General features: G+C 40.9%; 1 protein-coding gene across 4 annotated transcripts; it reads left to right on the plus strand.

Moving 5' to 3' along the window:
- The first annotated feature begins 1,735 nt into the window (after positions 1-1,735).
- On the plus strand, positions 1,736-25,953 carry LOC137136419 (vinculin-like). 4 transcript variants are annotated; one of them, XM_067521757.1, is made up of 23 exons: positions 1,737-2,224; positions 9,626-9,696; positions 10,731-10,881; positions 11,467-11,575; positions 12,525-12,647; positions 13,426-13,586; positions 15,232-15,322; positions 15,415-15,562; positions 15,678-15,831; positions 16,036-16,211; positions 17,091-17,281; positions 17,697-17,723; positions 18,001-18,200; positions 18,487-18,615; positions 18,781-18,930; positions 19,035-19,143; positions 19,261-19,563; positions 19,661-19,785; positions 20,513-20,698; positions 21,795-21,971; positions 22,943-23,146; positions 23,231-23,335; positions 24,172-25,953. In XM_067521757.1, exons 1-23 carry the CDS (start codon positions 2,057-2,059, stop codon positions 24,316-24,318), a joined length of 3,405 nt encoding a protein of 1,134 aa, XP_067377858.1. In that variant the 5' UTR covers positions 1,737-2,056; the 3' UTR covers positions 24,319-25,953. The 4 variants fall into 4 exon arrangements, with proteins under 4 accessions (XP_067377876.1, XP_067377858.1, XP_067377885.1 ...); XM_067521775.1 differs by lacking the exon at positions 21,795-21,971 and having other exon boundaries at positions 1,736-2,224; XM_067521766.1 differs by lacking the exon at positions 17,697-17,723 and having other exon boundaries at positions 1,741-2,224.
- Positions 25,954-26,623: the final 670 nt, after the last annotated feature.

Consider the following 26,623-nt stretch of genomic DNA (forward strand, 5'->3'; position numbering starts at 1 on the left):
TTATCTGCTAGGTAACATGATGTCAGATCTTATAGAAGGAACTGTACAAGCAGCATGTAAGATATGGTTTTAAACAGTTAATTATCGGGAAACAGCTAAATGCTATCGTTAGTATGTATCACATTTGTAACATATTTCAGTCAATTTAAGGCAGCGTTTCTGTGCACATGCAGCATTACACAAATGAAAGCAGTTCTACTAAACATGGTTCTCCTGCAGAGTAGAGAAGGCCGAGTGTAACATCTTGGCAGACAGCTTACGTTTCCCAGGAAGGTCTCAGTGTGCAACAGCAAGTGTTTATGTATTGAGTTGTTGACTGACTCACACCTCTCTGTCTAATACCCCATAACTCCAGCATCCACACCCCTCCCAGAAAAGCTAAACATCACCCATCATGCATAAGTGCATATACAACAGCCACCCAGACAGGTCTAATATTAATTGTGCTGTAAGCATCTGAGTACACTTTGTTGCACTGAATGAGCACAATCCAGCTGGTCATCGCGTCATTATTGAGAGTATACTTTCAAACCTCTCTAAGCAACCTGCTGCATTGCTTTCTATCAAAGTATGTTTGGACATGTCCACATATACAGATAGTTCACAGCAGTGCTACTGGAGCCAATCAGAATCTGTCCTCTTCCCACTCAATTACTCACATGCACAAGTTTACTTTACTGCTTCTCTTACTCTGCCTCAATCCATGTATGGCTTTGAGATGCTATGAGTATGAGTCTTACTCCTCTTTAAGGACAATTTCTAACGAAGAAGAGAAGGCAGTCACAGGGGGTATTCTGACTGGGTGGACTGGAGTGTCTCTGGTTTGGAGAGCAGCCACTTTTCTACATTCAAGACACACACACACACACACACACACACAGGGGGGTCCCTCAGCTGCAGGCTTTTTGGTCAGTACTGGGTGTCAAGGGGTATAATTACCTTTTTTTTTTTTTTTTTTGCTGGGGTCTCTGGTTTCCCTAACAAAAATTCAGATTTCGAGGAGCAGGGACATAACAGCAAACAAATACAAGACATCCCAGACCAGTGCCAATATTTCAGTGACTTATAGAACAGACACGTTTGAATTTTTCATCTTTATGCATTAATTATCACAACACACACCCAATATCAAATGCAAGGTGGGCGATGAACCAATGGGACACTGCGGATCTTCACTGTCAAAGTAAACATATTGGGGAATTAGTGTGTGGGTGCCACGGAGGATGTTTGAGACTCCTTTCAGCTGCAGCAAGCTGAATCCATGGTCTTTATTTAGACGTGGACTTTGAGGCCTTGACACATGAACTCCTGACCCACCTTTTAATGATCATAGATCAAATGTCAAATGCAAGTTTGAAGCTTTATAAAAATACACCACCACCAGTTTTTTTTACATTGTGGGCACTGATGCAGTACCTGATCTCATCCCAAATGTCCTCTACTGTTTCATAGATGTGAAGTTGACCTTTATCATTCTGCCCGATGCAGCCTCCAAACACAATTATGTGTAGAGCATTTTCCTGTAGTGCACGCAGCACCTTATACCCATCCTCTGCAAACCCCTCTTCTCTAGTATCTTGGAATCACAATCTCTTCCCATTGAGTTTCCCAACACTTTCCTTTTTGGGGCCACTGGCATGCATGACGTAATTTGGGAAGAGCTCTCACTTGCAGGGTTTGCGTGTGTTATGTGTGTGTGTACGCCAGTGCGCACCACCACCAACCCGCTTGGCAACTCTGGGCCTATCCCTTCGCTGTGATTGGGCGGAGGGCGGTGATTCCTTCTGTCACGATTTGGGTCGCTCCCACCGGAGGACACCGACCGTCTGAGTCCAGGCTTTTACCGAGGTGCTCACCAGAGGAGACGGTGCACATCACGAGGAGAAGCGCATGTGGGGCTCTTCTCAGCAGCTGAACTGACACCTCGGGATTTGTCCTGCTGTCGGTGAGGAGAGGAGAGGGAAGGAGAGGAGAGGAGAGGAGAGAGTGAGGATCTTCAGTGCTGGAGCGACCAGCCGCCTTTCTTCCGTCAGGGCTGCGGTAAAAGTCGTTCACGATGCCGGTGTTTCACACCAAGACCATCGAGAGTATCCTGGAGCCGGTGGCCCAGCAGATCTCCCACCTGGTCATCATGCACGAAGAGGGAGAGGTGGACGGCAAAGCTATCCCGGATCTGACGGTGCCGGTGGCCGCTGTGCAGGCGGCTGTCAGCAACCTTGTACGGGTGAGTGCTGAGTTTGAATCTGGACGTCAAGTCATTCAACCTCATTGGCAAAGTGCCTGCATCCAGTGACATTATTGTTCGTACTTCCCAAACACCAACGTTACTGGAGATAAACGGGTGCTTTTATTTAATCAGCAGCATAAATATTTAAAATAGCAGAACATCACACTGCACGGTTCATAAAGCAGTTTTTTATGTGGCTTCCAGATGAATTTATGGCAACTCCAGTTTAATCCTTGCTCGCCTTTAAAATCATATAAACGGCCATGAACACAGCTGACCCTCATGTCTTCTGCAGAAATCTCTGTGCGCGTCTGTGCGCACACACATCGCAACAGAACATGACAAACTTTGCCCCGATTAACAATCAGAGGGTCGCTGGGCTCAATGAAGTTTGTGGGGCGGAAGAAACCAGTGTTGATTGAATTAACAGAATGAGTGCTTCTTCCTATCTCTCTCTCTCTCTCAAACACACACACACACACGCACACAAACACACACACACACACACACACACACACACGCACATACACACAAACACAGTCAAATAAGCCTTAGGTCTCCTGTACGTTTCTGAGCTCTATGTTCATTAATCTCACTTAAATTATTACAGACTTTGCAGATTATACAACAATAAAATGTAGGAACCCATTTATAATAATTACCCCCACAGAGAACACATACAGACTTAAGTCATTTATCAGATTCTCACCTGTTCTGGTTTGTCCACACACTCTGTTCTCTCTTCTCTTCTCCCCACTTCTTTGAGCCCTCCACTCTCTTATCTCAACTCCTCATGCTGAGTAAAAATTTATTTTTTTTTGTAGAAAGATTTAAGCTTCAGTAAGACGCTCCTCTAAATGCACTGACTGGAAAAATCAATATGGGCAACATCATTAATGCTGATCCAGGGTCATTGTTAGGGGTGACTGGACATCACTCATTCAGGAGAAATCGGCAGAAGACAGAAGGAAACTTTTAGATTATTGCGTCTGATCAGGAGAATAGAAGACCAGAAGCTAATTTTGACAAATTGTGTGTGCAGGACTTATGGCAGCGTCTGGGAGGAGCTGTTCATGTTTGGTCAAATATTTTCAAACCTCCTGGTTCAGTCTTGGTCATTGCTTTTGCTTTTGTGCATATTGTTATTGCCAACTGCTCTTTGACCCCATCTTTTTTGCAGAAACTCAAATGGATAAATATTTAACTTTAACATGAAGATTTGATGCAGGGAGAATGTTTTCACTGTCATCTCTGCAAAGGAAAAACTAATTGAAAGACCCAAAGAAAATGATTATTTGAATCTAATTTGTGATCTTCTTCTTTTCCTTTCGGCTGTTCACTTTCAGGGGTCGCCACAGTGAATCACCTTCCTTCATCTAACCCTGTCCTCTGCATCGTCTTCTCTCACATCCACTAACTTCATGTTCTCTCTCATTACATCTGTAAATCTCCTCTTTGGTCTTCCTCTAGACCTCCTGCCTGGCAGCTCCAACCTCAGCATCCTTCTACCGATATATTAACAATATCTCCGCCTCTCTGACTTTATCTCCAAAACCTCTAACATGAGCTGTCCCTTAAGAGAACATCTTAAGCTCTGCTACCTCCGGCTCTGCCTCTTGTCTTTTCTTCGGTGCCACTGTCTCTAAGCCGAACAACATAGCTGGTCTTACCAGCGTCTTGAACACATTTCCTTTCATTCTCACTGATACTCTTTTATCACACAACATGCTTGATACGTTTCTCCCCCCTTTCGAATCTGCTTGCACTCACCTCTTGACCTCCTTTCCACACTCTTTGTTGCTCTGTTTAAATCTAATTTGTGATTATGCTGCAAATATAAACGGCTAAAAGATTGATTTTGACATATTCTAGCCACTTTTTCATATGTATTATGTAGGAGAAGAGGTAACATTATAAACAAAAAACTTTTTTCACATTATTTTCTTATTGATCCATTCAATAAAATAGTTCTGGTGAGATATGCAGAGGTTTGAGGTGTCATGTGAAAAGTATGTAAGTGGAAAGTCCAAACTTCATAGGAGGAAAAACTATGTTTTAGTGTTTAAAGCGTGAATTGGTTCTTTGAAGTAATCAGGCAGATTTTTGTACTTATTCATGACATGTCAAAGTTTTGAATAGTTCTCACCTAAAGCGGCCTCCATGCAAGATCTTTTTGATAAATATCTCATTAAAGATAAAAGGCCAATTCAGTTTCAGCTGAACCAAAATGACAAATCCCCTTTTATGTGATACTATCTGGCTACTCTGCCTCCTCTCAATCCCTCTATTTTTCAACTTGTCCTTGTTGATCCATTCAGCTGATCCATCAAGACAGTGTACAGAAGGAGGCTAATAGCACCCTCAGGCATGACACTGGGCCCCAGACGATAGAAATCAGATGTAGGAGAGATCAGGAGAAGTAGGAGCTTAGGACATGCTGACATTGGAATGTGCAGGACAGAGGATGGAGATACAGTATCAGGGAGAGGAATAAAAAGTAACGAAAGAGAGAAACTGTTTGATGCAATAAAAAGTTTAAAGTGCCCGTATGTCGCCTTTGCTCTTATTTAATGTCTTTCGTCATGGTGTCAATTCAGGCAAATGAGATTTGAGGCTCACTGCACTCTTAAATTTTAATTGGAGACGCCGGATGGTTGTGTGATTTGTTGATGCAGGAGTGAGAGTTAAGAAGTGGTGGACAAGAAGGTGCCGAAATGTCATAAAAGGTGCTTGATAACACGGCTTGTGAGATCAGCAGCAGTTGGTTGGTGGATAAATAAACTTACTTGGGTGTACAGGACACTTGACACTCAAAGACGCACACGTCTGAGCACACATGCTTTATTTTAGAAAGCTGACTTATTTAACGCAGCATACAGCAACAGAGCACCAGCACCACCAAAGTCCCACTGCATAACGATACAGTGCTGCTGTTAACCCTGTCCAGAGTGGGCTAGCTGTGGGGGGTAATTAAAATCTAGGTCACTGAGAGAGACAGACAGACAGACAGACAGATATACAGACAAACACACACACATAATGTGATGGTGCCAGTGTTTCTGTCAGAGGTTGTGCGGGGGTTGACGCTGATTCAACTAAAGATCTAAAAGATGCTGTTGGTGTATTTGGTGGAAAGTGGGGACTTGCTGAAGTTGTGCAGATGACAGAGCTGCCTCAGTGGTGCTGGAGAAGTTTCTGCTCCTGCAGGAGTCAACACAGAGTCTAAGCATGTCTGGGGGAGGGGGAGGAAGGAATAAATAGATTTACTGTTGAGTGAAATAACCACACTCTGACAGAGCTTAGCAGAAACAGAGAGGGAGAGACGCAAAGGAGGGGCAGGAGGAGCGAAACTATAGACTAAAACTGTCGAACAGCATGATGCACAATGAGGAAAAAGGAGGGGGGATAGAGAGAGGAAGAGGAATAGCTGCATTCAGTCGGATGCCGGCACCCTGTGAGGAAGGGAAAGTGTCTCTGGCATCTTCAGACCAGACTCTGCCAAAACCTGTAGTCCACCCTCCCACCTCCGCCCCCTTCTCACACACGCACACACACACACACACACACACACACACACACACACACACACACACACACACACACACACACACACACACACACACACACAAAAACAAACACACACACACAAACACACCAACTGTCCTCAGCCTCCTATCTCATGTCTTCTTATTCGTTGGCAGTCACAGGATGAGTCTTTGTTACAGGCAGTGTGTTCACACATCACCCCCACTGCTTCTCAGTCTGCTTCAAATCCACTGCTGGCTTCTATTATATTTCATAATTACATCAAATTATTAACTGTGTTTTAAAGTGATGAAAAGTTAAGTCAATCCGAATGTTAAACGATTAATTCTTGCTAATCAGTTAAGTTTACAGTCAGATAGGTACTTTACTGTATCAAGTGTATGTCTGTGTCTTTAAAGTTTCACAAACCTATAATTTTGTGTGAATAAAGAACCATAAATCAATGGATAAGGGTCAATTTCAGTAAGGAACCTACAAAGAATCCTCACACAACTTTGACATTTTTATCTGAGCTCCACGGAGCATTTTAGCATCATGCAGCTTATTGTGTTGGATTTATGGACAAAATCCTTCATGTTTTTACATGTTCTCCCATCACCAGCAGCTATTTTTAGTGACAAAGCTCTGACACACAATACAGTGCCTTGCAAAAATATTCACACCCCTTGAAATTTTTCACATTTTATCACATTACAACCACAAATGTAAATGTATTTTATTGGGATTTTATGTTATAGACCAACACAAAGTGATGCATAAATGTGAAGTGGAAGAAAAACGATAAATGTTTTTCAAAATTTTTTACAAATAAATATTTGAAAAGTGCAGCGTGCATTTGTATTCAGCCCCCCTGTCAATATTTTGTAGAACTAACAAGTTTTTAGGGGTATGACGCTACCAGCTTTGCAAATCTAGTGAGTGAAATATTTGCCCATTCTTCTTTGCAAAATAGCTCTAGCTCAGTCAGATTGGATGGAGAGCATCTGTGAACAGCAATTTTCAAGTCTTATCCTGGATTCTCCATTGGATTATGTCTGGACTTTGACTGGAGCATTCTAACACCTGAATATGCTTTGATCAAAACCATTCCATTGTAGCTCTGCCTGTATGTTTAGGGTTGTTGTCCTGTTAGAAGGTGAACCTCCGCCCCAGTCTCAAGTTTTTTGCAGGCTAACAGGTTTTCTTCTAAGACTGCCTTGTATTTGGCTTCATCCATCTTCCCATCAACTCTGACCAACTTCCCTGTCCTTGCTGAAGAAAAGCATTCCCAAAACATGATGCTGCCACCATCATGTTTCAAGGTGGGGATGGTGTGTTCAGGGAGATGTGCACTATTAGGTTTCTGCCACACATAGCGTTTTGAATTTACCCCAAAAAGTTCAGTTCTAGTCTCATCTGGCCAGAGCACCTTTTTCCACGTTTGCTGTGGCCCCAACATGGCTTGTTGCAAACTTCTTACAGCTTTCTTTCAACAAGAGATTTCTTCTTGGCACTCTTCCATAAATGTGTACAGTTAATGTGCAGTGCATGACTAATAGCTGTCCTGTGGACAGATTCTCCCACCTGAGCTGTGGATCTCTGCATCTCCTCCAGAGTTATCATGGGCCTCTTGGTGGCTTCTCTGATTAATTTTCTCCTTCTTCGGCCTGTCAGTTTGGTGGATGGCCATGTCTTTGTAGGTTTGCAGTTGTGCCGCACTCTTTCCATTTTCGGATGATAGATTATACATTGCTTTATAAGATGTTCAAAGCTTGTGATATTTTTTTTTTATAACCTAATTTTGCCTTAAACTAATCCACAACTTTATCCCTGACCTGTCTGGCGTGTTCCTTGGACTTCATTATGATATTTGTTCACTAATCTTGTAACAAACCTCTGTGGGTTTAACAGAATAAGTGAGATTAAAATACACATAGGTGGACTCCATTTACTTATTAGGTGACTTCTTAAGCCAATTGGTTCAATGCCAATTATTTAGTGACAGTTGGAGTTGGAGCCAATAACAGGATGCAAAATTCAGTATGACATTCAGATTAAAATAATAAATTTTTGAAAAAAAATCTGATATTATTGGATTATTTTGTTATTTTACGACCTGGCCCATCAAATTTACAACAAAGATGATGAAAAGAGAGCATGATCGCTGGGATCACATTAGAGCTGATGGCTGTGTCAGCTTTGACTGACAGCAGTCACACCTTTCATGCTGTTTGAACACACACATCACGTTGTCAATGTTGCCAAGAAACCACTTAACTTCTCATTAATTATGAATTGAATAATCAATGGACAGCATTGCTGCTTACAGGAAACTCCAGCGCTTACATAGCTTTTTGATGTGATTACATAAGTTCAACAAAACAAAGGTTGCACCCTACCTGTAGGGCTGCATTTCTCACACTTTACAATTAGGGATCTTCCTGCATTTCTTAAAAAGACCCTGGGTTATTTAAATTATATTCCCTAAGATATTTTTGCAGTCTTTTTGAACATCCACTAACAGTTTAAAAAATGAGATTTAATTGATCCATCAGTTATTTTGTATTGCATCAGTTAATAATGAAAACCCAGATGAAACTAGATTTCTTGTTTCTAGGATACATAATAAACCAGCCAAAATTAATTATTAATGTGACACTAGAATGAAAGAGTAGATTAACATACAGTCAAACTGGGTTTTTTGTTATGTTACAAGCTGTGCTGCATCACCAAAATAGGAGAAGTGCACAGTAGTCTCTAAAATCTGGAGAGAACTCACAGGTGAGAGCAGAGTGGTGGGATCTCAGTGTGTAGGTGAAACTGTGTTGTTTGAATGCTCTGTGTGATGGCTGCCTCCTGAGTCTCTGGAGCCAGGAAGTCTATTAACCGATTTCCATCGATGCAGCAGCAAGAGACTGATGTCATCCTCTCACTGTAATTGCATCTCAAATGTGTGTGTCTGTGTTTCTGTGGGTGCATGATTATGTTTCATAGGATGTGTATTGTGAGTAGTTTTCAGTGTTTCAGAGCCATGTGGGTTTTTTTTTTCAGCCAGCTGCATCCATATATGAACATCTGCAGATAAAGTGAGCAGAGTCACCCTGATACATGTCTGTCTATGTTTAGGTGTGTACGTGAGACAGTAATGCACCGTTGTGTGTTTGTGTTTCAAGCTTTCAGGAAATCTCATCTTTCCATTTTTCCTGCTCTCCTGTCTCTTTTAAAACATTTCATCTTTGTTTTTGACATTATGCCTATTTATTAATCTGATTCCCTGATCAGATGAAACAAAGACAGAAAAAAAAATTGGTTTTGAATGAACAGCAATATGTATTGATTCGATGTTGTGGAGCAGCAGTGTGTGTAAAATGGGTTGCCTAGCTTTTTGTGACAATATGAGATGTCCTGAATGAGATAATTGTTTATAAAAAAAACACATTTAATAAAAAAGTTGCATCATAAACCTGGCTTCTTTTTGTTTAAAACTGATTTCCTTTACAGCATTTGGGTAAGAAAAGGTTTATTCATTTTTAGCTAGTCATCACCATAACAAAGTCAAAGATTATGTTTCTTTGCAACAAACAGAACACAATGCAACATTTACTTTCACATTTAAAATACTCAGCAAGAGACGTGATATAGGTCAAAAAACATCTTTCGCCCTGACCTGCCCTCATGTTGAATGACATGTCGGCCTTGTCAAGCAGAACACAAGCTGTTGAACCACGTGTGACATGCATGATTGAAATAGGTATGAACTGATTCACGCTCGTTCAGCCTTCAGACTATTAATAGTGTTCCCCTGAATCCTATTTCCTTTAATTTAAGTTAGAGGTGCGATAATACCATCAATAATCCATATGTGTGTTGCAGGTGGGAAAGGAAACAGTCCAAACCACAGAGGACCAGGTGATGAAGAGAGACATGCCTCCTGCGTTTATTAAGTAAGTTTCTGTTTCTGAATTGCTGTGCATCAGTTAGAACATTTTTTTGTATAATTCCCACTGTTCAGCTCACCCACAGTCATTCACAGACAAAACTATGGAAATGATCCACTTTATCTCAGCAGACAGAGAATTTGTTAAAAAAGAAGATTCCGGGCGATTTAATGGTAGGAAATGTGGCTGTGTTCCCAGCTGCAACAAAGAGCCACTTCTGAGGCCCAATGCAGTTGACTGTCCTGCTCCAGCATCCAGACTGCTGAGAGGCTGTTTCTTGTTTTCCAGCTTGCATCCAGAGAACTGACATGAACTCTAGGTGCCAGCTGAGAGCTACTCAGCAGTCCTCAGGCTTAGGCTTCAGTCTCTGTTTGCTTGCCTGTATGTGTGTGTACATTAATGCTTTTACTGTGTATTAACAGTAATATATTGTTAACGCTCTGATTTCTCAGTTTTTTTTTATTCTAGAAAAAGGGTCCAGACTTGAAGTAGATCTACAAAATGCTTTCTCAGATCCCCTCACACATAGACAGTGCACTACACTATAAATCTCACTCACGGGGCTTAGGAGGGGGGCATGTGGGAATGTGAACCTACCTAAATATAGATCAACTAGCAGCCATCGATACCCTGACCAATGAGGGTCGGAAAGAGGGACTTGGATTTATTCAACTGCCCATAAAATCCATTGCTTCTTCTTAAACTAAACACTAAACTCTGACTAAATTTAAGTTATAAAAGAACATTTATCACCCTAAAATATATAAATTAGTAGTCTAAAATGTACAAATTCTGTTTAAGTTAAATAAAAGAATATTTAGCATAACATACATGTATGTATGGTCCTTGCTCTGCAACAAAGGCAAGCGTGACCGCCTGTTCCTACCAGAAGAGCATTCTTTAACGACAATGTTTTGATTTTCTATGCATGTCAGATCTTATTTAAATGTTTTACAAGGTGATGAATTTTTGTTGTTGGTAAATCTATACGCTGGTCTTAATCCTGACTGCTCACCTTAAGCCAATTGTGTTTTTTCCAGGGTGGAGAACTCGTGTGCAAAGCTTGTTCAGGCAGCTCAGATGCTAAAGGCAGATCCATACTCTGTTCCTGCGCGAGATTACCTGATCGATGGATCCAGAGGGATACTGTCTGGAACGTCTGACCTACTCCTTACATTTGATGAGGCTGAGGTGTGTTTGTATTTGCCTCGTAAAGAATTAGTCTTACTTCAGAGGATTGGTATCTTTCAGGGAAATGAAGCTTTATATAGTTGCACAGAGGAAGGAAGAACTCAGCTTCAAGCAAGTCTGTAATGGAGTCTCAAATGCAGCCAGATCTAATCACTGAGATCAAATGACTTCCCTCATAAATTAGAAAGTGTGTGCATGTGTGTGTGGTAGGTATTTGTATGAGTATATGGTATGTACCAGCTTGCATAGTGTGTATATTTTGTGTGTGTGTGTGTGTATGTGTGTTTGCTGGATGTTTGATAGCAGCTACATAAGTGGGATCACACTAGGCACGTGATAATGCTCACCGTGTCTGTTTGCTAGACTTGGTTTTGAAAGAGGGACTTCTCACAGTCACAAGACATACATCACAAGACTGCACACACAAACAAACACACAAATACACAACACAAGCAACAGGGTAATTTTAACACAGTCTAAAAAAAAGCTCAAGCACACACTAAATTTTGTTGCTTCTTTATCACTTTTCTCGGGCTTGTAAATAAGATCTCATCTGCTTGTGATTATGTCTTTGTTGCTTCCTAGGTGCGGAAGATAATCAGAGTATGTAAAGGAATCCTAGAGTATCTCACTGTTGCTGAAGTGGTGGAGACGATGGAGGACCTCATCACTTACACCAAGAACTTAGGACCAGGTTAGCAGGAGCCTTTTAAAAAACAAACAGTGGGGACTGCTACCTTTGAATGTCATTTTGAGGAGGTGGTTTTATGTGATTTCAATGAAAGTTAGCATCCTGTTAGAGGAACCCCTATCCAAAATGTGAACATTCACATAACATTGTTTTGAGCATTTATGCTCATTACATTTTTGAAAAATTAGAGATGGTGTGCAACAAAAAGGTCCTGTATCAAAGCCAGAATGTTACAGGGATCTCCCCATAAACAAATCATCAATAGTAATGAATACGATTTTTGCACCTGTCACATGAAGCAGCTCAGAAATTTCCAATAAATAACCTCACTAATCAACACAATTCCACTATGTAGTTACATTTTGGAGCAAATTTAATATATATAGGTTCTGGACTTATCTGGACAAATTTTTTTACATTTTGTTAACCTCAGTAGCAAGTGCATAAATTACGTAAAATCCAAACAATCCTATACTTCCTTAGTAACATCATTCTGACTCATTCTGACTCACAGACTACAGATAAAACTTCTGCTTTATCTTGAGAAATGGAAAATATATTAACAATCCAACACACAGACTGCTCTTAGACACTCTGATTGAAGACTAAGACTTCTTACCAACTGTAGACCAAGCCTACAAACATACCATTTATTATCGCAGCTAAAAGGTCAATCGTGTTGTCAATACACTGTGGGACAATGAGTTGTGCGAAAACTGATGCCAAGGTTTTCTCACACTTGAGTGATGCTGTCATTGGATGAAATTAGCTGTTTATGAAGTAATGATGTTTGGATGTTTCACAACTGCAAAGCTGGTAAATACACTGGAAGATTCCCTCAGCCTCCAAAGTCACTTGGTCACCATCACGCTACATCCTGGTTTGTTCGATGTTGGTAACCTCTAATTTTCACCCACAATCAGTTTTCCCCATTTTTTCTCTCTCTCCTCAGGGATGACCAAAATGTCAAAGATGATAGAGGAGAGGCAGCAGGAGCTGACACACCAAGAACACAGGCAGATGCTCGTTGGCTCCATGAACACTGTCAAAGAGCTGCTGCCTGTTCTCATATCAGGTGTGTATGTGCCACTGTGTGTGTACAGTGTGTGGGCGGGTGCAGGCCACCAAGCATCCAATAGTTGTTATAGTAACGCTGATAATTACAGTCATTAGTTGCTGGGGATGTCAGACTGACTACACACACACAATCATCGCCCACTAGCTGCTCTAATAGAGTCTCACATACGGTATTCACTGTTGAAGCTTTGGCAGTATGTACATATAAACTTGCATATTCAGAGTGAATTTAATATCGAGAAAGTTTATACCAATGGTTTGGTTTCACAAGATCACAAATCATTTTGTAACCTTAACACTAAATCGCATAGTACTAGTGATAAACTTACAGATAAACAGATTGTTTAAGCCTTCACTCAAGCTCATATCTACTGTATTTGTTCATTCTCACTGCTCCAATCAGTGTCATTTGCAAAGATCTGCAGTAGCAGATGCATTTAGCAGCTGAAGACATAGGTATTTCCTTCAGGAGTTGTAGAGTGGGAATTTGACTTACATTCATCAGATAGACAGAGTCACAAATGTTGCTTCATGTCTGCTGAATGTGTAGTTTGTCATGCCAAGGTTGTAATTTATGGTTTCTGATGCCCTCAAGTGGCCAAGAATATCAGCTAGTGTAGCTTTAAAGCCAATAACAAGTCACAACATGGCACTTTTTATTGAAAATTATGACAACTGCGGTTAAAACTGGTGTGGTGTGTGTGCCACTAACAGTATCAGTAACAGTATAAATTAGTTTGTAACAAAATATCCTGTTCTTGTAATCCTGTTCTCAGCTATAAAGATTTTTGTCACAACCAAGAGTAGTCGAGGCGGCGGCATTGAGGAGGCAGAGAGAAACAGAAGGTTTATCTTTGACAAGATGAGTGCTGAAATCAACGAGATAATAAGAGTCTTACAGCTCACCACATGGGATGAAGATGCCTGGGCCAATAAGGTATGGCCTGTGTTGCACATGTGAACTCTTTTCTACTTTATATAAACACATAACTTAATTAGATCATTACTTTTGCTTTTGAGTGCCTGTTTCTACACACACACAAACACACAAACAGCCACCCTTGACCACATGTCCCTCTGTGCTGCAGCAAGCACCTCCAAAAGATTTCACTTTTTACTTTGTCTCCACTTTTCTTTTTGCTCGATAGTATAACTCCTGATTTTTCTTTTCTTTCTTTACCTTCCTCCTCCATTCTTTTCCTCCCTGTAGAAGGTAAGCCTGTTTCTCTCCCCCTCTGCAGTTTCCAGCATGCAAGTGTGCATGAGAGAGAAAGAGAGCGAGAGAGAGAGAGAGAGAGAGAAGGAAATATGTCCTCATGCTTTCATTATATGTATCTGTCATGCTGGTATTTAACAGCAAGTGTTTTGATGTGCTAAAGTTCACTGACTGTTAGCTTACACTATGTGATGACGTACAGGATATATACATCCTCACTTTAATGTTAAACTGTGTGCACATCTGTTTGTAGTTGACTTGAAACAACTGGCATTTATTTATGTTTTTAAACTAAACAATTTGTGTTAACAATAACTTCATCTGAATTTCCATCTTCAAACATAATATTTTTCTTCATGGTTACTGTTACACTCTCATAGAAATGTTCTAAGAAAGTTTGGGGCACATCTTCTAGAGACTGTGCTATGGGAAAATTAACTGTAAAGAAGATAAGATCTGTGTCAGTAGTCTAAGCTGTAACCCTGCATGTCTTTCTGCAAACAGCTGCCTCAGACAATTATCTGTCTGTTTGTGTTTGTATGTGTTTGATGTGGACATACTGCTTATACTACATACTTTGTGAGTGCACTGAGATAAAGGCTGGCACACGGTCAATGTCCTCCTCGCGGGTCATGAATTGTAGAAAGAGGCTGATTGGTGTCCAGTCACATCCATAATAGATGGACTGTATTGAATGGCCCCACTTAAGCAGTTCATCCTGCTCAGAATTGCAAAAAGGCTTTTATTTTTTACTTACACCTGCTGTAAAGTAATGAAAGAGTGTTTTTTTTTGTTGTTGTTGTTGTTTTTTTAGATGTGGGGTGGTTGAATTTCCCAGCATGAGTTATGTTCCCTTTAAAAACTCAAAAAGACCCCACAAAGTGAAGGATACATTTGGCTGCAAAGCAGAGTTAGCAGGCAAGCAATAAATGTTTTAAATCATTAAATCAGCACCATGAATAGCTAAATAAATGCAATTCTGATATCATTATTTTTAATGAAAAGTTGGTATTGCTTTAGATTACATCCTTCATCTTACCCTTGTGAACTAGACAAAACCAATACATCAATGCCTCCTACTTATCAGAAACACATCATGAGCCACTCTGTTACAGTGGGTGACATGTTTCCTCTGTACCATGAACATGGGCCCAGTAGTTTATTTATATACACTGATGTACACACCACAAGTGCTTTAAACAGGTGCACAGGCTGGAGGCTGGAGGCTGCAGCTGCATATAGTATTCAACTGTGCAAGCGCACTTTTTCTAGGATTTGAGCTTTAGAAGACTACATTTAAAATGGCAATGAATTTGTTTTTAAAAACCTTTAAAGTTGACACGGTTCTGTTTTCTTGTTTACTCAGGATATGGAGGCTTTGAAGAGGTGTCTGGCTTTGATTGAGTCAAAAATGGCACAAGCTAAAAGCTGGCTTAAAGACCCTCATGGACAGCCGGGTAACTGTCTTTTAGTCCTTTGCCCTCAACTAAAATGCTGAAGAGGCCTTTATATTTCTATATCTCATCCTTTGATGGGTTGTTGTCTCCAGGAGACCCCGGTGAGGTTGCCCTGCGTGTCATATTGGATGAAGCTGGTAAGGTTGGAGAGCTGTGTGCTGGGAAGGAGAGGAAAGATATACTTGCAACCACTAAAGCTCTAGGACAAATGACAGACCAGATTGCAGATCTTCGAGCCCGGTAATGTGTTTATCGAAAGAATATGGGTTAAACTAATTTCCATATTGTTGACTTTACTGTATGTAATGTATCGTTGTCATGAAATAGTCATGTGTGTGTTTTTTTTTCATGACAGAGGCCAAGGCCCGACCCCAGGGTGTGTCCAGCGTGCAGGCCAGTGTTCACAGGGCTTGGACTTGTTATTTGGCAAAGTGGATGGTGCTGCCCGCAGACTGGAGGCTCTAATCAATGCCAAGCAGGCCATTGCCAGGAGGCTGGATGCTGCACAGGTCAGATAAAACAACACCACTGTAATCCCTGTTAACCTTCTTGCCAGAGAATTAACAATGTTGAGAAGAGGAACAGCTAAATGCTAAAAAGACTGAATTAAGTTTTTTCCATTCTTGATGCGTTCTGATGGTGTTTTGTGCATATTTATGTAGCTTATTTCATTTCATGAGACCTATGCCATATACGGTATGTGCATTCTTTAGGCCTGGCTGGCTGATCCTAACGGCGGTCCTGAGGGGGAGGAGAACATCAGAGCACTACTAGCTGAGGCCAAATGCATCGCTGATCTCTGTGAAGATCCCAAGGAGAGGGATGACATCCTGCGCTCCATCAGTGAGATCGCAGGGCTCACTGCCAGACTTGTGGAACTACGCAGACAGTACGTCTTACCTCAATGAGACATATGTGTGCCCAGTGATGTTGCATGAATATTTTAAGTAATTCTTAGACCTTCTTCTTATAGGTTCAAAATACAAACTCATGCCAATAGCTGGTATATTTTACGTGACTGGAAATTATGTTGTTGTCTGCCACCCTGGGCTTCAGTCCTACAATAAGGTTTTTAACAGTTTGAATATGTTGTGGTACAGATGGGTCCATGGTATTTAGGAGGAGGGTCAAAACTTATTAGATCCTAAAACAAAACACCACCCAGTTCAAGGTTGATGCCACAATGAATTTCATTTTAAAAGTAAAGTTCAGATACCCAGTTCATCTCGTTAAGAATTTACAAAATCATACTGTCATAACATGCTAGCCAATTAAGAGCTGAATGTCTGCACACCACTGTCAAAGACGATAGAAAAGCAAAATCAGCTTTTGACACTAGTGTGTTCCTATAAGGACGGCGATTAACAAGGGGTCGGTGAAATATTGTTAATTTGATGAGCTAATTATCAGTTTTAAACATTTCTAGGCCTTTGCTTTTTGTTTTTTCCTTCAATCATTCTTCTCAGGTGATCATTAACTCATATTTCCTTGAATTGTATTGTCCCTTAAGAGAATATGAACCTTGTAGTCACATGCTCCCATTTTGAACCAAAAATTTAAACATTTTATCTATATTATTGGTTATGCAACACAATGTTGGCAAAAAAAAAAAAGCATAGAAAAGTGGCATCAGCCTGTCACGGGGGTGTTTTTCTATAGGAACAGTGTCTAAGTGGCAGTGGTGAAGCTACATTTGACAAGCTAATAATCCCTTTAAACATTTCTAGACCTCTGCTTTTGTTTTTTTACCATAAATCATTCCTCTCAGGGGTAAAGGTGACAGCCCAGAGGCTCGTGCACTGGCAAAGCAAATTGGAGTGGCACTGCTGACCCTGCAGTCCAAAACCAACCGGGCCGTGGCCAACATGAGACCAGCCAAGCCTGCAGTTACTTTGGAGGGCAAAATGGAGCAGGCCCTCCGCTGGGTGAACAACCCTGGAGTTGATGACAGAGGAGTAGGTGAGCTGGGTTGGATTCTAGGGAAAGATGATGTGATAAACAGTGTGACAACTTTTGTCGGCACACGTGGGTAATGAGTGTGTGAAATTGGTCATTCCAGTACCTAGGGAATCTTTTTGGTTAGATGGCACGTACAGGATGTTGAAAAATATGAGGTCTTTGTGTCTCAGAAAGGAAACATTTAAGATTATTCTATTTAAATAACTGTGTTGGTGACTAATACTGTTTCCTTAAAAGCAATGGGGCAAGTCATAAATGATTGCGACACATCATGCACTGAATGCATGACTTAACCGAGTCATTCATGAGGTATTGTATTGTTTTAAATGAAATGTTTAAAACGGATGCCTGTTGCCATTTTCCTGTTACATCATTTGCTTGTTTGCTTGTCTTCCATGCTATTCTGTGGGAGCAGAGTATGAATGGCTACAGTGGAACACAGGTACTTGCCACTATATGCTTTCTTAGAACATCAGACACTAGATTAGTCACATAGGTACTTCCAGGAAATGTTTATGAGCCTCAAAATACAACATCCTATTCTCTATTTTACAAGCTATATGAAATTAAAATACAAAAACATCGTGCTGCAATTTAGAGACACTCTCGGCCTGAACAGGTAGTGTAAAAGTTATATTTGGGATATAATTAAAAACCATACTGGACACTGACTATACTGATATGATATGAGAATGACTTCTGCCGGTGTCTCTCCCCAGGTCAAGCAGCAATCAGGGGAATGGTTGGGGAAGGAAGGAGGCTAGCAGGAGGCATGTTAGGTCCATATCGACAGGATATGATTGGACGCTGCGACCGAACGGAGGCTCTAATGACATCTTTGGCAGACATGGCCGGCAGGGGGGAGGCCGAGACTCCTCATGCACGAGCTACGGCCGCACAACTGCAAGACAGCCTCAAGGTAGCTGAGCAGTTTCACAAATGCACACATCAGTTTATGAACAAAGGCTCAGGTTGAAACTTCATACACTGTGCAGTCAAACATTGTTCAAAGTCAAACTAAATATTGAGAAGGATGTAAATAAATGAATGCACATCTATATGCTTCCATGTAATTGAATGAGTGCAGCCATAAAAACATGGAGTCTTGAGTCTCTATCCATGATGCATGCATGTCCACTGTTGTTGAAAGTGTTTGTGCAGAGCTCCATCTAGTGGACTAATACAACTCACTCTGCTTCTACCAGGACCTGAGAAAGAACATGCAGGAGGTTATGACCCAGGAAGTATCTGACGTGTTTAGTGACACCACCACTCCTATTAAGCTGCTGGCTGTGGCTGCAACTGCTCCTCCTGATGCTCCCAACAGGGAGGAGGTCAGTAACATACAAAAATTTGCAGTGCTGACAAATGTGGATATTAAGTTAATCATCTATGCTACATTTCTAATGATTCAGCTCTTATGAAATGTGTGTAAAGAATAAGAATCCACAACAGCTGATGAGTATGGTTTAGTGTGACTAAATATTATTGTTTAATAGGTTTTTGAAGAGCGAGCAGGGAACTTTGAGGCTCATGCAGGCCGACTAGCAGCGACCGCAGAGAAGGCTGCTGCTGTGGGAACAGCCAATAAAAGCACCGTAGAGGGGATACATGCTGCTGTGAAACATGCCAGGGAGCTCACACCGCAGGTGATTCCACTTTTCTTACTCTCCATGATTTTCACAATTGCTTTCACAATTGCATACATTAATGAAACCTACAGTCTTAGTGAGACATGTTTGTTAATGTACAGGTGACTTCTGCTGCTCGGATCTTGTTGAAGAATCCTGGAAACAAAGCAGCGTATGAGCATTTTGACACCATGAAGAACCAGTGGATTGACAATGTGGAGAGACTCACTGGTGAGGATTGTTTTCCTCAACATTTGAAGCGTTTGCAGTGCCACAGCAGACCGCGACAAACTACATTAACATGACATAGGATTGATTTCATCTATATGTGTCACTCTGTGGCTCCAGGTCTTGTGGACGAGGCCATCGACACCAAATCTCTGCTAGATGCATCTGAGGAGGCTATAAAGAAAGACATTGACAAGTGCCGAGTTGCCATGGCAAATGTTCAGCCCCAGATGCTTGTTGCCGGGGCAACAAGCATAGCAAGACGAGCTAATCGGGTCTTGTTGGTAGCAAAGAGAGAAGTGGAGAACTCTGAAGATCCACGGTTCAGAGACACAGTGAAACATGCGTCAGACGTCCTCTCACACACCATCTCACCCATGGTGATGGATGCGAAGGCTGTGGCCGGGAACATACAAGATAAAGGTACATGAGTACATTATGCAAATACTTGTTCAAGATATGACACAGGTCTATTCATCATATTATTCTCTGTCTTTATACTTCACTGTGTCTTCCACAGCCCTGCAGAAAGCATATCTGGACTCCTGTCTGAGGATCCTGGCTGCAGTTGGAAAAGTTAGGGAGGCCTTCCAACCTCAGGAGCCAGACTTCCCTCCTCCACCTCCTGACCTGGACCAGCTCCATGTGAGCAAATTTAACAACCCACCTTCCCTATGACAACCAGTAAACCTATGACTGACCCACTACAAGATACATATAAATTAATACAGATCCTCTTTGGTAGCAGTGACCTTAAACTGTTAAGTTATCCAGTCAAGCTGCTCAGTGTAAGAAACTGACTTAGAGAAGGCGGCTGTCTGGTATAATTCAAGTGCATAAAGAGTTAAGACTGACCAAATGTAAAAGGTGGATAAATACAAACTATTTAATACTTAGAACAGTTCTGCTGATGAGAATAGTTTTATTATGTTACAGCCAATGACACATGCAGTCAATGTTTGCACCGATCAGCCTCAGAATTACAGCATTATATCTAAATCAGATGTGAAAGAGGCAATTTAGTAAAAAAAAAGCTTTACTGCCAAGAGAGTTCTATGAATACCAAAATGATATCACATGCTCCATCACAAGGTCCAGAGTGTGGCATTTTTATTTTTGTTAGTTTTTATTATAACCTCTCTCAAAATTAATCTGTAACATTATTCATTTGTATAAATGTGAAACAAAAGCTGTGAAAATAGACACAGGCTAAGTTTTGTCTTTAGGCCATTCACCCAGCAACCCTGTTAGCCACAGTGCCTTTTTTAATTCAAACACCACGTGATGCCAAAGTAAGAAATGTTCACATCCTTCACAGAGGAACATAATCATGAAAACACAACACAACTGTCTCTGTGTGTGCATTTTTCAGGTTGCTGATGAACAGGCACCCCCCAAGCCCCCCTTGCCAGAGGGTGAGGTGCCCCCGCCTCGGCCCCCTCCTCCAGAGGAAAAGGATGAGGAGTTCCCAGAGCAAAAAGCTGGAGAGGTGCTCAGTGAGCCCATGATGGTGGCAGCCAGGCAGCTGCACGATGAGGCACGCAAGTGGTCTAGCAAGGTCAGTTTAACATGAATAACACAGAAAAATAACACCTGAATATACACATCATCAGATTTATATAATTTTTAAATCAGAAGATTAAAGTTTAAACAAAGGCTAGATGGTTAGTAATATCCATGTCATATTAGTAGGCATGACTTATTGTCCTCCGGTAATATACTAAAAATCAAGGTTTTCTTTAAGTGTAGAAATCAGGGGCTCAAACTGGAAACTGTCATCTGTTCGAGGTGTTTGCATGTAAGCATGTAAATAAGTTAATACACATGCATGCTTACATGCAGGAAAGTAAATAGAAGAAAAAAAGAATCCTCTTTGGAGTGACAATCCAACCAACGTTTTATTCTCTGCTCTTTGTCTCATTTGATGTCTCTGTTTTGTATGTGTTTTTGTGTGGAGGTATATATGTATAAATGTATATATGGGAACAAATTTTCTGTGTATGTAACCATCAATTATCTACAGATAATGACCGCACTCTCTTAAGGAAGATCATAACCATTTTCCCTTTCTAGCTCTTAAACACTGCTGTTCTATACATCAGAGGTGGCTTTGGAAACCAGACACAAAATAATTCTTAATGGCTCACTGGCACACTGCTAGACTCCTAAATACACTAGAGCGATGCCAGCCAGTGGTTGGTGTCGCAGACCCTGTATGATTGTGCAAGTGTTTTACAAACTGTCAGCTCAGTCACAGCCTCAGAGTAAGGCACGTTATCCGCCTGCTGCCTGCCCAGACCAGCTCCTCTTTTTTTTTTTTTTTTTGCCAACAAATCCATCTTTGCCTGTGCGTGCAGTTTCACCTTCCTTGTCCCTCCTCCCTGCCCCTTCACAGTGCTTGTATTCGCGCACCCTCCTGTAAATCTCCTGTCTTCTGTTCTTCCATTCAGTGCCGCTCATACTGTACTAAATGCCTCCTTTTCCCATGCTTCCTTCCCCCTACCAATCCCTGGCTTTCCCTTCTTCTCCACAATTCTCCTTTTTTTTCCTCCTCCTCTTTCTCCCAATCCCCCTTTGCCTCCCTTCCTTTCCTTCCCATTCCAATCTATGCTACTCCTCCCACCACCACCAACAATCCCCCCTGCCCCGCCCAGCCAGAGGATGAGGAGACAGTAGAGGAGAGGGAGGTAGAAGATGAAGATGAGTTTACTGATGGTGAGGATGACTATGAGCCAGAACTCCTGCTGATGCCCTCCAACCAGCCTGTCAATCAACCCATTCTGGCAGCTGCCCAGTCTCTCCACCAGGAGGCGCGCAAGTGGTCCAGCAAGGTCTGCGCACAAACATGCACATGAGTGCACACACAACCAGACTTGGGTCAGCTGTTATTTGTAAATGGATCCAAGTATTTGGAAGGATCATAAAGCACTGTTTGACCCCACATTCACCCACACATTCATGCATGCAAGCACAAGCTTGTACCACACAAGAAAAGCCCTGCAGGACAAAGAAACACCCATCGGACTTCTAGCAACAGTCACTGTGGCTGTGCAAACAATCAGCTCTGCATCTGCTATTATCATGGAAACCTCCAACCAGCTGTGGCTGCTCTTTTACTGTTGTTGCATCTCACTCAGACACGGTTGACACATGGGTATGCTGATGCCATGGTAAAGCTGTTTTGGGAATGGCAAGTTTGTTTGTTGCACCACATGGATAGACTGGTACTGACTTCACAAGTCCCTCGCTTATACCTGTATGATTAGGTAAAGTGGTTTAAAGGAGGAGCCAGGTACTCCTTCTCACTGCTATCACTATTGTCAGTCACTCATTGTTTGGACAACCTGTGAAGCCAAGGATGACAGTTTCCCAAAGACTTTTGGGTGATGTAGCTTTGATGTTAGACTGCCTGCTGGCCCGCTATGATCACCTGCTTCTGCTTCTCAGTGTCAGGGTGTGTACTGATCATTGGTCACTGTAAACATCACCTCATGGATACTAACCTCAGTTTGACTGTGATGCGAGGAGAGGACTTCAATATCGCTGCCCCTGAAAATACGGTTAAGAAAGAAAGAAATCTCTACATGAGGGTTGAAAATGTGCTAACTTGCACTAAAACCGCATGCAGCTTTCTGCCATTTTTGCTTAGTGTTTAGTGCTTAATAAGACTTTTTTCAGTATTTTACATTCTGACTATGAGTAGAAACATGACCCTTATAACATGTTTCTCATGTCTCATCCAAATCCTCTCTCTAGTATCCTGCTTACAGCTCTTCTCCCCTCCACCTCCCCGTCTTCATAGGGTAACGACATCATTGCAGCAGCCAAGCGTATGGCTCTGCTGATGGCAGAAATGTCTCGGTTGGTGCGCGGTGGAAGCGGGAACAAGCGAGCGCTGATTCAGTGTGCTAAGGACATCGCCAAAGCTTCAGATGAGGTAACAAGACTGGCAAAGGAAGTGGCCAAGCAGTGCACCGACAGACGCATCAGAACTAATCTGCTACAGGTAAACACAGACACATTCACGCTGTCACTAACACAAAGTTTCAACCTTGTACAAAAAGTGATATTACATTTTCTTCTTCCGAAGGTGTGTGAACGAATCCCGACCATCAGTACTCAGCTGAAGATCCTCTCTACCGTCAAAGCTACAATGCTGGGACGAACAAACATTAGTGAAGAGGAGTCAGAGCAGGTAAACACCCAAAGCTGATGTTAAGGCTCATACAATATCCAGTTACTGTAATATGATCGGAATGTGTGGAGATACTAACTTGGCATATTGGATCAGTACATTAACAAGTACTATACTTAAGTACACTTTTGAGGTATTTTATTTGAAATGGTTCCATTAAGCATTATACTTCTACTGTACTACATTTTAGAGGGAAATATATAGTGCATTTCTATCCATTTTAATAACTTAACACATGTAGTTACTTTTTACTTTTCAGATTATGATTTCCCATAACAATAGACCATATAAGCTATACAACGCAATGCATTAGTAGTTCACAACCTTTTTGGCTTTGGACCCCTTACAAAAAGGGCACATGTCCAGGTCCATGAGACATTTTTTTCTTAAACCTTCACAGATGGTTTCATTTCAATAACCAGGACTAAAGGAGGCCCCACTAGTCGGGTTAACCCATTTGCTTGTAACAAGTATCTCACGGTATATAAAGTGGTTAAACTAGCTCTATATTGGCCAGTAAATTAAACACTAAATTAATGGCTATGCATTGATGCTTGATATTAACAATCTTAAAATGTAATAAATAATAACACTTTATTGGTTACAAGAAATATTTTCATTTTAGTTTTGATTCCAGTATCTCTACTCAAATAAGATTTTGAATACAGGACCTCTGATAGTAATGAGAGCATTTGTTTTCATTAATGTGGTAAATGGTCTGCTTATGCATTCTGTTACTTTAAATATCAACACTACCAATGATATATTGTCTTTATTTTCTCCCACCTCCCTTGTTATTAATAAACATCTTGACTTCCAAATGCGTCTCTTAACAGGCCACAGAGATGTTGGTCCATAATGCCCAGAATCTGATGCAGTCAGTAAAGGAGACTGTCAGAGAAGCAGAAGCAGCCTCAATCAAGATCCGCACAGATGCAGGATGCACCCTTCGCTGGGTGCGCAAGACCCCCTGGTACCAATAAACAAGTCTGCTCACTACCTTAGACTTGGCATTGATAGCACAAAATTCAAGGAGCGATATGCACACTTATCATGGGTTAATGTGCACTTCTACAGGTGATTTTGATACTCCATTGTAGTTCAGGTGTGTGAACCAGGACCCTTAGATTTGGTACCAAGCAGGTTTTATTTATTGTGAGTTCAGCTTTGCCATCCAGTTCCCTTAATCTGGAATCACGCAAGCTAATCTGAGACTGTTTTTAATATATATTTTTATTATGTTGTGTTAAAAGAGTTTATCCAAATCCCAGGTATATATATTTTTTGCATGGAAATTTTTTTCTATTTTCTAAAGGTAAAGTACATCATTAAGAGCTTATCTCCTAAAGGATACTTACTTTTCATTGTTTATTCAGTGAGTTTCTTATTGTCTATTGTATATACAGTAATGACTTGTTTTACAGACACTCAGCTCTGAGCTTTATTCACTGGGTTTGACACTAAAGTGTGGAGTCATGTGTGAGCCGATGAGCTCAGCTCTCTTCATGTTTATTTTTGGTAATAACATTGTTCTTAAGGGAAGATCTACATATTCAAACATGATACATAATCACTGCTGCCTGGTGATGTTTATACTTGAAAAACTAAAAGATCTTCTGGATTAAAAGTGTTATGACTCTTCAGAAATAATACAGTTTCAAGTGATTGTATAATTTGAATCATACTTTTTTGATTGCAGGAGTGTTAATACTTAATGGAGGTTTTCACTTGACATTGGCAGTATGCAATAAGGTACAAGTCAAGGTTTGAGTTTTTTGTTTTCATTTTATTTAACGTTAACTTTCATAGTGCTCAATGCCAAAGTATTTGTTTTGTTACTGTACGTTTCAGACATTTACCTTAAAGCCACGTTACTACAAACAACAGACTTATCTTTCATTTTATGGCAAAGAAATTGTGAATGTTTTTTCTCAGTTTTGCAAATTTTAAAGTAACTACGCTGCTGTTTGGCTGGAGATTTTTTTTATTTTTCAAAAGGTTTCAAACCAGTGATTTGAGACAGCCATACAACATTCTGACTTTCTCTACTAATCCCCTGAAGCATCATTCTAACACACATTTTCTGAAAACCCTGGTGGTTTTAAACAAAAACAGCCTTCTTTTGATATTAGACATCAATTCCAGTCACGTTGTTCAGGTTAAAGGTTTAAAAGACTGTTTAAACGGATTGTTTTTGTTTGCTGACTGGTACCTGAACATTACAAGCAGATAACTGAGTGAATGGAATTTTTCAGTCCCTAAATAGAACTCAGCTTTTATTAGGTTCCATATTTTTTAAAATGGCTGGCCAAACTTTTCAGTTAAAAGGACTGTTTGTCCATATGTGCCTGTGTGTACTTCTTCCCTAAACAGTATTAATGAGCTGTCCTCATGATGGTTGGGGACAAACCTTGCATTGCAGCACAGACTTTAAACTGCAATTTCATTTTTATTTGGGCCTACTGAGCATGTAGCAGTCACTGACCCACGACAGTGACAGGGTGTATTTCTGTGTGTGTACTTGATGTGTTCATTCACACCTTGAATGTACTCTGATAGCTTCTAGCCCTGCCAACACATCTGCTGTGCCTTGGAAGAATAAAACACTATGATGATGACCGAAGTCACCCTCTTAACTCACTAGTACGACTAAAGTTGTATTCAGGTGTTCAATGTACACTATACAAAGTGTCTACTGCCATATCAACATCTTTGTGAGGCTGTGTTGCTTCTTATTCACCCATTCACACTCACTCTAACACACACACACACAGATGGAGGTGGCTGCCATGCAAGGTGTTCACCTGACCCACCAGGAGCAACTAGGGGTTCAGTGTCTTGCCAAAGGACACTTCTTGGGTCTTTATAAAACATTATTCCTTGATTTTCCCTAGGTGTTTTCTTTGTGGATAGTGTGTGACAACACATGTAACTTGGAAGTTTTTTTTTTTTATGTGTTCTTGTAAACTTGTGTTTTAAACAATTTACATAGGTCTTCTAGGACCCAAGGGAACTGCCTTTACTTGCTTAAAAGGGGTATGCTAACAGCTCACAGTAAAATAGTCATGTTTAGCAAGTTTACCATGTTTGACATCTTAGTTTGTTAACTCTAAATACCACTCATTTTACTGCTTTAAACCTGGAATTGCAGGAAAACATCTACAAACAGTTAAGAATCTGGATCATTTTAAGGACCCCTAACTTTTACTTGGAAAAGCTCCTATTTAACAATGTTTTCAGGACTATCCAATCTCTTTATGTGCTCAGAGTTTATAATAGTAGTCTTCT

Source organism: Channa argus, chromosome 1 (genome assembly GCF_033026475.1).
Source record: "Channa argus isolate prfri chromosome 1, Channa argus male v1.0, whole genome shotgun sequence".
Classification (NCBI taxonomy): domain Eukaryota; kingdom Metazoa; phylum Chordata; class Actinopteri; order Anabantiformes; family Channidae; genus Channa; species Channa argus.

Coding starts and splice junctions, on each gene's coding strand:
- LOC137136419 (XM_067521757.1), top strand. CDS start 2,057: ATGCCGGTGTTTCACACCAAGACCATCGAGAGTATCCTGGAGCCGGTG. Junction 15,323..15,414: donor AGACCCTCATGGACAGCCGG/GTAACTGTCTTT, acceptor TGTTGTCTCCAG/GAGACCCCGGTGAGGTTGCC. Junction 15,563..15,677: donor ATTGCAGATCTTCGAGCCCG/GTAATGTGTTTA, acceptor TTTTCATGACAG/AGGCCAAGGCCCGACCCCAG.